This window comes from Sus scrofa, chromosome 5 (assembly GCF_054392235.1).
Source record: "Sus scrofa isolate SSC_HxYL_T2T_F1_AM1 chromosome 5, Sscrofa_HxYL_maternal_Yorkshire_Landrace_v2.0, whole genome shotgun sequence".
In the NCBI taxonomy this organism is placed as follows: domain Eukaryota; kingdom Metazoa; phylum Chordata; class Mammalia; order Artiodactyla; family Suidae; genus Sus; species Sus scrofa.
The window spans coordinates 110,411,100-110,424,538 of record NC_139387.1 but is presented as its reverse complement, the minus strand read 5'-3'; the positions used below and the strand labels follow the sequence as shown (position 1 = coordinate 110,424,538).

Here is a 13,439-nt window from a genome sequence, read left to right as displayed (position 1 = left end):
GATTGAGTAGGAGGAGCCACGAGTTTACAAAGATTGAAATGGGAAGCGTATAACCATCAATGCAGATAAAGCCTTCGTGAGTCTGTAGCTGTCATTACAGATGATGCTGCGATTGTGGTTTTATGTGAACTGGGCATAATTGGTCATCAGCACAAACTGAAGCTTATTGAATGCTTGCCTTGCAAACTTGTCTTTTGCAAGGTTTGGTGTTTGGTATATATCTGTGCATCAAGGAGCCATTTAACCTCCCTCACACAGCAGTATTTTTAAGACAGATTCAATGACAGTGCTGTGTAGAATTCTGCTATGAGCTGGCATTCTCTCAACAGAGAAGCTTGATAAACTACCCTTTCTGTATTTAGCTTATGTGGTTTGGTGCCAGATTGCCCAACCACACCACTACTGCTTCCTTATATATAAGAGCAACCAGAGACTTTATTCAAGTTATGAGTTTTCCCAGAGGCACTTCATTTACCCAGGATGAATGTTGAACCCAGTTGTCGGGTCATGCAAACATCCCTTAGTCTGGAACAATTCTTTGATCCTCCATGACTTTCAGGACGTTGATATATTGAAGAAGGAATTTTATAGAATGTTTCTTAATGTAGGTTTGTCCGATACTTTCTCATGATTAGACCCACATGTGTATATACGGTCTAGAATGTCACAGAAGCGATGCTGTGTCTTTCCAGGGCATTCCTCCCAAGTATCACAGTATTTCCCGTTTTGGTGGTACTGAATTTGATTGCTTGATTGGGATGTTGCTTCGCCACTGTTCTCTAAAGTGACTTTGCCCCATTTGTATTTCGTGAAGGCACTTTGAAGACTCTGAGAGGATATTTTGAGACTCTGTAAAAATTCTGTTTCTTGCTGTCCTGTCACCCATATGTTTCAGCATCTATTGAGGTTTCTTGCTGAAATTAATAATTTACTTGAACGGATGTCAGGGGTTTGTAATGCCATCATTCCTTCTGCATTTATGCCTTGCCATTCAACTTGAAGAAGGAGATGCCCCTTCTTATTTTTCCCCTCCTCTCCCTCCTCCTCCTTCTCTTGCTTTTTCTGCTCTTTCTCCTCTTCTTCCTTTTTTCTCTCCTTTTCTCTCTCTTTAAATTCTGCGCACTAATGGATTCCTATGTTGATGGATTATAATCCATCAACATAAATATTTATTTTGATGTTTAAATTTTCCCAGGTGTGACTACCAGGATCCCCTCCCAGCTGGTTTCTGCTCATTATTCTTTGAGAACTTTGTTCCTTTTTGGTGCAGAGCGATCTGGGCACCTCTTGTTGTTTCGCTGCCTTGGCTTCAGCTTTTATCTAAGGTGTCCTGATTTCTTTTGTGAAGAGCAGTATTTAGAAACCAGATCTCATTGCTCCTAGGCTTCTTAAATGGTGAGATATATGTAGGCACACACACGTATCTATCTCAATATCCATGAGATATCTCTTATGCATAGACATGTAGGTAGGTAGATAGATTAGGTAGATAAAGATATGAATATGTAACCACAAGCATGAATTCACCACACCTCCAGTTCCAAATCAACACACAGAACTTATTCTTAATTTCTCCTTTCCATACTTGCACTTCCTTTTGTCAGCTGAGGGACCTGGCTCCCACTATCCTCTATATATTTTCTTTTTTATTCAACCCCCCCCCCCACACACACACATACAGATCTAACAAACTTCCTATCCACACTGGGCTACTCTTCATTCTGACAAATTCCTGGCACTGGCCCTGGCTGTCACCTGTCTGCCACCTGTCTGCCTTCTCATCAGGAAGGAGAGAGCTAGTTTTGGAAAGATGCTTATTTTTTCTCTCTTTGATATTGTGTTTTTAAAGCAGGAGTTGTAAGGCAATTAGTCATTGTTGCTGACTCAAGGCATTTCTGTGTGTGTCCACATTTGTGACTAGTATATCCATATAAAGAGGAATTCTCATGTAGATATGTTTTAATATGAATCAATGTTCAATACCCATACTTACGAAATTGAAAATATGAAGATTGATAGTATCTAGATTTATTGTTGAATTCCTTTCAATGGCATGCATAAGAGCTTCCTTTTCTTAAGAGTAAAATGTGAAGGTAGTGAAGAGAAGATTTAAGATTAGACCCTTGGATATTGTCACATTCAAATTCTGCCTGTTAACAACTTAAATAACTAAGCTATCTGTCAGCTAATGAGGCATCACATGCATTAACATACTCAGTGTCCAGAGACATTTGGGTGGAATTATACTGTAGAGTAGTGGTTAATAGAACAGTATTTAGAAACTGCCAGACTTAAGTACAGGTTAAATATCTACCAGCTTGTTACACAGGGCAAATAACTAAAACTCCAGAAGCTTTAATTTATCTATAACACCTACATTTCAGGTGTCCTAGTCTGTTCAGATGGCTACCTAACAGGAATACCATAGACGGGAGAGCTTAAGCAACAGACATGTATTTCTCACAGTGCTGGAGCCTGAGAAGTCTGAGATCCAGTTGCCAGCAGATCGAGTGCCTGGCGAGAGCCTGCTCCCCGGCTGGTAGATAACCATCTTCTCGCTCTGTCCCCCCAGGGCAGAGGGGTCAGGGAGCTCTGCAGGGTCTCTTCTGTAAGAGCGCTGAGCCCACGCGAGAGGGCTCCACCCTCACGACCTAATCACCCCCAGGTCTCCACCTCCTGGCATCACACTGGGGATTAGGTTTCGACAGGTGACTTTGGGGAAGAAACAGACACTCAGTTCTTAGCAACAGGATTCCTGTGAAATTAAAGTGACATGCCCTGGGTAAAACACTAGCCATAGTACTCGGCACGTAGTGATTGCACAGGAACAGGAGAGAGCTTTTATGTTAATCATTAGTGAAATTTAACTTCTGGGAATCTTGTTAACAAGCAGTAGCACTGAATTCTGGCTTATTAGGACTCTAAATAAATGGTATTTCTGCAACAGCCCACATTACAGTTTCAGTCTAAGTGCTTAGAACGTGCTGACCCTGCTTAAGTGCACAGAAAGATAGTCTGCCCAGGACTGTGTCTCGCACATATTTTGAAAGGACATCATAATACTTATTTTTGCCTTCCCCCCATCTGTACTAGGGGAATGCAGCATTACTTTACGTGGGAACAGGGAATGATGCCACTGCAGTACCTACCTTTGAATCAGAGAACACTCTTGACTCTGAAGTCTTTATACATTGTTTTATGAATCAACCCTGGTCCCTTTTATTTTGTTGGGATGAAACATGAACAGAAATAAAGGACACGCTGAGAGTCTTCTGAGGTTGAACTGAACCTCTTTGATCATTTGTATAAAAGTTAAATCTTTACCAACTAGCTTTGATTGTCTCTCTAGAGACTGGAGTTAAAATCTGATTCCACTTTATATAAATAATGAGGGGAAATCCTAGAGGAATGGACAGCTTGTAACATACACAGAGCAGGGGATCTGGACCCATTTACAAGTGGCTGCAAAGCAAAGATGTTTCCTAAGGTCTTTTTACAATGATTTGAAGTTTGACTTTTCCGTGTCCCTTCCCTTGAGAATCTGTTCCCCTGCCATTGCTGATGCAGGCAACTCAGATAGGGACCGGTGTGCAGCTTACACCAGAGAACCTGAAACCCTGGGCTACAGGGTTGTCTCTTATGACCTAAACTAAAACTAAAACTAAAAACATAAAAATAAAGAGCAAATCAGCCAGAAATGTTTCACTGCCATATTAGAAAGTAAATAAAACAAAGGTTTCAAAGACAGAAACCTGAATACTTTTTTTTTTTTTTTGGTCTTTTGTCTTTTTAGGGCTGCACCCCCAGCATATGGAAGTTCCCAGGCTAGGGGTTGAACTGGAGCTATAGCTGCTGGCCTACACTACAGCCACAGCAATGCAGAACCTGAGACGTGCCTGCCACCTATATCACAGCTCATGGCAACGCCAGATCCTTAACCCACTGAACAGAGCCAGGGATCGAACCCACACGCTCATGGATACTAGTCTGATGTGTTAGCCAGTGAGCCATGACAGGAAGTCCAGAAGTCTGAATATTTTTTTTGTCAGAGAGTGGAGACTTAGCCCCTGGAATTGAGAAAAGGGAGGCACATGCTGAGAAATACTGTTTAAGATCTGTTTATCCAGAGCAAAGGAAAACTCCACCGCAAAACCTGCTCTGAATATTCCCTCACTCCATAGAGATTTCCTAGAGGAGATTCTCTGACTCCTTGTAACTCACATGGTTACAGGTATTCTGGTTCTTGTGGCGGCTCTGGTCTTGCTCTAGAAGGAACCAGTTGGCATTGAGCTTTAGACAATCATCTTGGCATACGAACTCTTGTGCCTCTGCCTCTGAGAGACCAGCCTGTGAGTGCCAAGCCTGCAGGGCTGTAGGCAGCCCTGGCTCCCAGCCAGTTCACCCAGACACCGTGGCCCTCTGATGCTTCTTGGCAGGCAGCCACGAGGCTTGCCCGAGGGTCTCCAGTCTCACTCCATGCTTTCATTTAGACTTCTTCAGCAAGTACGAATGATCCTCAAAAAATCTGAGAGGATGTTTTTCCTTCATTCATGGATAGGAAGCTGAGGGATGGGCCGAGAGAGTACAGCCGCTCACAGCAGACAAGCTCGCGTGGGAGAATAAACAGAAAGCAATGGACTTTGGAGGTCCCTGGGGAGGGGCAATAGACAGGGGATGTAGAAGGCGCTGGGGGCCAGAGAAGAAGAGAGACGGACCGCGAGGAGAGGCAGATGTACCCCACATTTTACCAGTGAACTGGTCCCCGCGTGCTCAAAAGGTGGCCCTTCCAGGCCGTTGGTAATAATAGTACTTGAGCTCACCGTTATTTTTCGAGGGACATATTTCTTTTTGCTTTTACACATAAGCAAACAGATGTTCAGAGACGCTAAGTAACGTAGCAAGGTCACATGCGTTAATAACTGTTTTGCAAGAGCCAAATTTTACAACCACATCCTAAGCATGGACCATCACGCCACGTTTCCTTCCACACGTTTTACCCGCCGATGATACTGACTTATGATCACTACTGATGAGAACTATTCATTCAGTTACCAAATTTTTGCTGAGTGTGGTACATATTCTGGACATGGGACTAGGCATTGGGGTACCATGGTGAGCTTAAACATGGAGAATAGACTCTAGTTTGGGAGATAAACATTCATCAAACAATGACTCAATTTGCACATTACGAGGGTGTGAAGTGCCATCAAGACAGGTGCAGCGAAAAGTAGGTACTTCTTCCTTGGGATGTCACCTGAAAATTTGGGATGATTCTTTAAAAAGAACCATCCCTTGAGCTGAGACTTGAAGGGATAAATTTAATTGGATGATGTGGGAAGGAAAATCTTCAAGTTCAAAGGCCCTGTTGAGGGGGAGCTATAGGAGGAGGGTGGAGGACTCTTGTAACAACAGAGGAGAAAGACGAGGGAGTCCTGTGCACAGTGATACTGGAGAGGTGGGCAGAGATCCGAACAGGCCAAGCCTCTTTGGCTCCTAACACTTTCACCCAGGTCCGCCATGAACAAGAACCAGGTTTGTTGGGAAACTATCGTGAGTGCAGTTCTGTACGTGATGGGTTTGAGTTATCTCTGTAATAATCTAGAGGGGATGTGAATTGGGCCGTTATGATTCACATCTGGAATTAGAGAAAAGTTCTGAGCCAGAGTTTGAATTTGGAATTCGTATGTGGGTCAGCAGTCCTTAGTAGGATGGGCGTAGTTGAGGTCATCTAGGCTCGACCGTGCAGCCTGGAAGAAGCTTAGGATAGTGATTCGAGGAACCCCCAACCATTGCCCTTCTTTTCACCACCGACATTTAGCGATTGGGTAAAAGAGAACAAAGAGGAAAAAAGCAGCATCCAGAGAGAAAAGGGAACAAACTAGAAATTTGTTATCATAGACGCCAAGGTAGGAGAGTCCCCTGAAAGGAGTGGTCTGCTAGTCCACATGCTACCGCGATATCACGGAAGGTGGAGACGAAAGGTACGTGGTGATTTTCACAGCACTGACCCATCTTTGCTGGCCTTGATGGCACGTCCTGTCATGTGAACAGCACATCCTCTTTCTTAATTTTGCCATGCTGCTTTTATCCAACTTTAAGTTAGAATAAACTAGAAACGTTTACCAGTAATCGCTGGAGTCAAGACACAGCTTTGTATGGATTCTTGCATAGCTCTCTCTTTCCTTTCTATATCCACTCTTATATACACACAAACGTATGTACAGCCTCTAGTTTTCCATGACTTATTAAAATCCTAAGGAGCTTTTCAGAGGGTTTAGACCTGTCAGATAAAGATAAAATATTTCTGGCATTCATGATTACACTTGATTTTCTCTCAAACAAAACCAGGACTTATAATAAAAGTAACATATTAATTAAAATTGATTTTAAAATACACTGAATTTTTCTTTCACTTGTATATCTTCTCTCTAGATGTTTCTTAAAGTAAGAAATATTTAATGATCAGTCGCCATGGTGCAAACCCAGTACCAGGAATGGACTTCAAGACAAATGAGAGAAGCGTGGGGAACAAAGCCCAGTCAGTGTACAATGTGCCGCGTCGTCTCTCCTCCTCCTTTGTCTTATAGTTCGTGCTGTGGACTTTTGAAAGATGTGGGGGTTTTGACCAGATATACACAGATTTTGAAGCTGCATAGGGAAAGATAGTGCTCTTAAAAAATTTGCCCGTACATGAAAAGAAGACAAAATGCATGAAGACTGAAATATCCAAACATAAGGAGTCCGTCTGCGAAGTGCTTTTTGTTTGATTAGGCTTACTCTTTACGTGTTAACCATACACACGAATACATACCCATGCACGTATACACAAATATAAAACATCATATAAATGAGGGTTGTCAGAATGAGAATTTGTTTTTAAATGACTTTAATTTTTTGGAAATCAAGACATCCCAGTGATATTTATAGCCCATAGCAAATTCAATATTTATTTTTCATTACAGTCTGCATTTTAGGATATATATTATAGAATTTTCATGCAAAAAATAATTTTAGGGCTGTTTTTCATGCTTTTTTTAGTTATCCTCAGAAGAACAAATTTAGCCAGATTTTCTCTAAAACAGCAAAAAAAAAATGTATCTTTTCAAGTCTTTTGCCAAAAAATGAAGTCAATTATTGGTAATTACATGCTTTCAAGAAAGTCTATGAAATCTAATTTAGTATCTCATTCCAACTCGAATTGTATATGAAAAGTAAAGAAATTCTCCTGTGGATAGACAGCTTTGGAATATGCCAGTCATAAGGAAATGCTCCCTTCCCTTGATTGAAAACTTTTAATGCTTTGGTTTCTTCTTGTAGTAGAGAACTTTGATGAGTCACTGGTGACAGCAATTGGTGTTTCTGTCTTCTTGGCTAATTTCAGAGCACATTCAGAAAATGAAGGTACCTCTTTACCATCTGCTGACTCCTGCACCAGTCCTACTAAGATGGATTTATCATATAGTAAAACAGCTAAGCAGTGCCTAGAGGAGATATCTGGTAAGTGACCTGACTGATGGGTAGGTCAAACTCAGAATTTTTGTAATTTCTCCGTAAGTCTTTTTTTATTAAATCGTACTTGTGCTGTACTGTTTTCCATTAGGCGTTAATGGACTGTGTGCATTTCGTGCTTCAGAGATTCTTAGGCATTTGACTCTTCTGCTTAGGAAACTGTCTTTGTTGTTCTGTCAAGAATTCTGTAACGAATGGTGGTGTTCTCCGAGGCTGGGATTTTAAGTCGTCATTGCCCTCAGTCAAGTTAAATACAGTCAGAGAAAACTTAAAGAATCTTTTGTTTTTAATGAGGTAGTCCTTGAATATAGTTGGAGATTTAAAAAATAGTAATGATCGGTTAATGTAAAATTTCCATGGCCATCCAACCCTGCTCTGTCTGTCTTCAATTCTGTATGATTTTGAATATTTATACATGGTGATTCCAAAGGTGTATTCTGGGGAAAAAAATCTAATTTTGGAGATACTTCATTATATATAAATAATGTAAGAAACATGACATATACATACTCCAGACACGATTTGTCAGATTCTCAGCTTTAGTCCAGTGTTTTTCCTAGGATCCAGATAAGCCTTGGCACCTCAGGAAGGCCTTTGGTGTAATTTCATTTTATTTAGTTCCATGTTCATGAGAAACTAAGTAGGATCTTAACATAGTATACTGATCCTAAGGGGAAAGAGAATTTAAGAGCGTTTTATCTGTTTTGAAATATAAGAATGTATGGAAGTAGAGGTATGTCTGTTATCCCAATATATCTGTGGCTCAGAGATTCTTTATATTGTGTATTCCTAAGGGAAAAAACAAAACAACTATTTAATTTTCAAAATTACTGTAGTACTCTCAGGACCTTGAGTATTGTTCTGAAACTCATGAGAATAACCATATCCCAAATTCGATGGCTCAGCAACTTCTGCACAGACTTGTAACACAGGCAGGCATTGGCACTTACTGCAGCACCCACCAGTGGACACTGACAGTAGTGGCCACACAGCATCCCAAGGGTTCCTTTTGGAACTAACATCAGTGCTGTCATTAGGCTTCAGAGCTTTCGTGTGCAGATACGGGTAAGGGTTGAAATGGGAATGCCAAGGCTATGGTGATGCCCTATGGAGGTTTTCAATCTCTTGGAGAAAGTGCTGGTTTTCCATAGCTCCGCAGAGTTGTGTGGTCATAATGTGCATCCGTATTGACCAGGTATTGTATAAACATCGTGTAGCAAGAAGATGTATATGTTTCACACATTCCTTTGTTCATGGATATCTTCAGTTAGTATCCACATGCCTGCAGAAATACTAGAGCTCAAATATATAGAAGAAAATGCACTCAGTACACTTGAATTCTAATTTTTCTGTGAATTTCACAAAGAAACCTTGTTTTTCTGAAATCATTGTGTTTTCTAGTATCTCTGATTGAATAACCCATGTTTGATTTTTTTCTCATTTCTTATTCTTTCAATCATTGGATGGTTTTTTCAAACTTCCATATTTCCATTTATATAAGTCACATCATTATGTTATACACCTTAAACTTATACAGTGCTGTACACCAATTATGTCTCAATAAAACTGGGGAAATTTTTCATTTCCATTTAATGTTCTGATCTTTTAATAGAATATTTGAAAGTGAAATATAAACTGGACTTTAACATAATACAGTAGTCTGGTGGATTTGTTGAAGGGTATAATATTAATTTGTAACAATGATTATGATACAACGACATAGATTTGAGCCTGATTTAGATGGAAATCTAGTAAAAGGAAATAGCAAATAAATGCTGAAATGAGTCTTCTCTGATTGTGTCATTCCTACTTTTGTTTTTTTACAGTGAGCCTATGTAGAGTACTGACAGTTTTGTTCCATGCAAACTTGAGATTTCATGGAAGAAAGATTTTTATTTCTGATTAGTAAGCTATAAGTTGAGTGCCGTAATTGGAGGAGGCTAGATGAGTGTATACTTGTAGACCAGTGATGAGAGCATGCTGTTCACAGGGAAGTGGATTAGTGACAAGAGCATAACTAGCATACCCTGGCCTTTCTTCTAATGCTCTTGTCTGTTAATTCCTCCTGAGCTACTTAATCTCTTACTCAAACCCTATATCAGGGCATTGTCAGATTCTGCAGCTTCCATGTACCCCACGCTTCCTGATTACAGCCTCTTGTCTTTGCAATGCCCTTCCGTTCCTTCTCTGACTTTGCTGCTGTATCTAAACTTTCCTGTTCATTGATCCTACTACCTTTTACTTACCCTCACCAAGCCCTGCACACCCTTCTTCCCTCCTTAATCAGCTGAATTCCTCTGGTGGCCGAAGAATGGAGTATGACTTTTCACATAGCCTTTGCTCCCATGCCCTCTCTCGCTTCCTCGCACTCACTGGGTGAAACCTCAGACCCAGTTACATTCAAGTCTCCACGTGGCCCCTGCCAGCAACGAATGCACCTGGAGAAGGACACACCACATGTCGATGTGATTCACTTCACGTTCATGACCACCAGCTTCAAGTGAGTTGTTAATGCTGCCTGGCAGTCATTCTGTATTTGACGAGTACATTTACTCTTTTTGTCATCTAAGAGCTGGAGAGGTCCAGCCTTTTTCCTTCTGCTCAAAGCTACGATACCACTTTTCCCATCCTTTCTCTCAACTGATGACCTTGATGTGGATGTCACTGAAAATTAAAGCGTGGAAAGAGAATTTCATGAAGCCCCGCCTCCACATCTACCCATGTACAGCAGTTATACTCATTCGCTTCACTTTGCCCGGCACTGCTCTCTCTTCTACCTCTTCAATATTTTCCTCGACACTGCATTACGCTCTCTAACCCACAGGATGTGGCCATCTCTGCAATCTTTTTTTTTTTTTTCATTTGATTTACAGTCTTGTGATCATTTCTGCTGTACAACCAAGTGATTCAATTAAACGCATATACACATTCTTTTTTTTCAGATTCTTTTCCCACATAGGCCATCACAGAATACCCAAATTAAAAAAAAAAAAAGCAAAAAAACACAACGACTGTTCTTGACCCTTTCCACAGCATTCTTTCTCTTTCTGATTTCTCTTGTTGCTCCTATATTCTGGCTGCTAGAGAAACCGCAAGCCACAGAGACACTTGCATTTATTGCAAAGCTCTACCTTAGACTGGCTCACAGAGTAGTTCCTCAAAGATGAAATGAGACATGGGAAGGTAAATGTTCTAGGGAATGGAAAAAATTAATTCTGGCCTCTGAACCGCCATTATTTAGATCTTTGAATTGTTCTTTGGTTCCCTTTTTTGTGAGGTGGCTCTAAGGATGCTTAATAATCTCATAGTATTGTCATCAGAGGCCTTATAAATGCCAAGCAGGTCAAGGGTTGGGAAAGGAAGCAGAACTGAAACCTGAGCTTTCCTGCAGAGGAGTAAGAAACAAACTTTAACACTAAAAATAATTGAATTATTCGATTTATGGGAACAACTAAGTTAGCTGTAAAGATTTATACGGGGCCTAAAAACAACACGTGTATTGTAGAATTCTACTGGGCAGAGAAATCGAGAAATACATTCCAAGAATAAAAAAACTTCAATGAAAAGAATTTGAAAAGAAATTTCCCTGACTTTATTAGTTTCATTGGTTTCTTATTGTAAAGCCTTTGGGATCTTGGTAAGTCATTGGTTTTCCGTAACTCAGAGTTTCACGGCCATTGCTGTTGCTGAACTCTTCTTGCTGAAGGTTGCTGTGGAGACCTCACTGGGAATAATTTGGTCCTGTCCCCACCCGCCCCCCCACCAAGTGAAGTAGCATAAATGATATAGAACTCTGATGTGTCAGTCTTGGCGGGAAAAGAGCCAGATTTTGTGAATTTTTATCTTTTTTAGGGCCTCATCCACAGCACATGCACGTTCCCAGGCTAGGGGTTGAATGCGAGCTGTAGCTGCCAGCCTCCACCACAGCCACAAGATCTGAGGTCCGAGCTGTATCCATGACCTATGCTGCAGCTTGCAACAATGCTGGATCCTTAGTGCACTGAGCGAGGCCAGGGTTTGAAGCCACATCCTTGTGGATACTAGTTGGGGTCTTAACCCCCTGAGCCACAATAGGAACTCCCCAGATTTTGTGAGTATTTTCAGTTTATAATACAGCAAAGTAAAAATGCAAAATTTTTACTGAAAATAATACAGCAAAGTAAAAATGCAAAATTGTATTGCTTAGGAAGTTAGAAGGTCTTAAGCACCATTGGCTTCACGGTAGACATACCTCGATGTCCTGGTATAGTCTTGTCTGACCAGCATCCACTGTCCCACCTGCTAATAACAGCAATTTTTGCTTTTCTGTGGGAGAGCCATAGTCCCATCAGTCTTTTCATATGGTGCAAATGAAATTGAGCCAAGCAGATCCACTCAGAACCACCCATTCCACTGACCACAGTGACTCTCTCAGCAGTGGACATTTGACCCGATTCAGTTCAATCAGAACCAGTGAGAATCCATCTCAACTTTTCTTGAGACTGTTAGGAAAGAGACTGTGTTTTTCCACTAGATCCGAAGTTAATCAAGGGAAAGCATGGAGCTGTTGGCAGTTACCTTCACCCTCAAGTGAAACAATGTAGGAACAAGCAACTGATAGCAGGAGAGAATAGGTCAAGGTCAATGCAGGAAATGTCTGAGCCCCGAACAAGCCAGATCTGAAACTCCTTCTCCATCCTTCCCTGCACTTTTCTCTTATGCTGCCCCGGAAAATGCCTTTTTGTACTTAAATGTGAAAAGCATCCTTATGGCATGACCTGTGAGATGCATGACATGTAAAGATCTGTGATACCATTTATGAGCAGTCTTAAAGGGTTTACATCGAAAAGCAGATTTGTCAGAGTCATTCACTGAGACAGCCAGCCAGCTTAGGTCTGCATGTCATCAATGCGGCAACTCGTGAATTTAGAAAACCCCCCAACCAACCAACCAGCATCTTCATGAGTAAATGATCACAGAAGTTAAGAATGCAGCTGAATTGTCATATGAAGGTAAGTGTCAGAAAGGAGTGGCCCTCAGTGGGCCGGCATGCCAGAGAAAACTCAAGATTTTACCCTTTGGAGACCTCATCGCTCTTCAGAGTCTTTAGGTGTCTCTCTCAAGTTGCCCGAGATTTGCCATGTTCTTAGGGGGAAACTAGTGCTGTTTGCCCAGTCTGATGATGGTGGTTCTGTTAATTATTGCAGTCGCATGATCGGCAGTATGTAATTTATGACAAGGTGTGAGTGAGCTCCTTGCTGTTAGCCTGTCCTTAAAGACTCCCGCCGTGACCTCAGTATCGCAAGTCCAGCGATGGGTGGTGTCGAGTTTACTGCTTTGGCTTGGGTTTTATCCTCTCCTTCGTTGACAAAAACGAATTTGGCCTCGGAGACCGTCCCTTTCATCAAGTGCCGAGAGATCCTGCCACGTGTAACGCGAGCTCTATGTTTCATTCCACTGGAGTCATTTGGAATTTTTTTAGATTTCTTTTAATACATCGGAGAGGTCCCGCTGTGGCACAGTGGGTTACGAATCCGACTACAGTGGCTCAGGTTTTTATGGAGGCACAGATTCGTTTCTCAGCCTAGAACTTCCGCGTGCCAAGGGCGTGGCCAGTAAAAAAACAATAGGTTCATACCTGCCCATCTTTTGTATAAGACTATCTACCAACATGCGTAACATTTATATAATCCACTTTCTAACCCTTCTCTGGAATTATAACTGAAATAAAATGATAGATGCCAGACTGACTCTCTATCGACAAAGCCAATATGTCATTTGTAAGAAAATAATTAAATATCGGATGAATTCAGGAAATCATTTTGGAAGTGAGAATTTAAATTAAACAGGAGGATAAACTAATGGTTACATGTGTGTTTTTGTGTTTGTTTGTTTCGTTTGTTTCCTGACGGCCCAAACTTATTGAATAATGGGAAATATCTGGTACTTAA

At 41.2% G+C, this 13,439-nt stretch overlaps 1 protein-coding gene across 30 annotated transcripts in view; it reads left to right on the top strand.

Moving 5' to 3' along the window:
• The window catches only part of NAV3 (neuron navigator 3), a 602,126-nt gene that overhangs the window by 420,954 nt on the left and 167,733 nt on the right, over nucleotides 1–13,439 (top strand). For all 30 annotated transcript variants that reach the window (XR_014804603.1, XR_014804601.1, XR_014804600.1 and 27 more), the window contains one exon: nucleotides 7,382–7,497. Coding sequence is in view for 25 of the 30 variants with exons in the window: in XM_084957747.1 (XP_084813873.1) it covers nucleotides 7,382–7,497 (116 nt within the window). In the remaining 5 variants the exon portion in view is untranslated. The remainder of the gene's footprint in view (nucleotides 1–7,381; nucleotides 7,498–13,439) is intronic.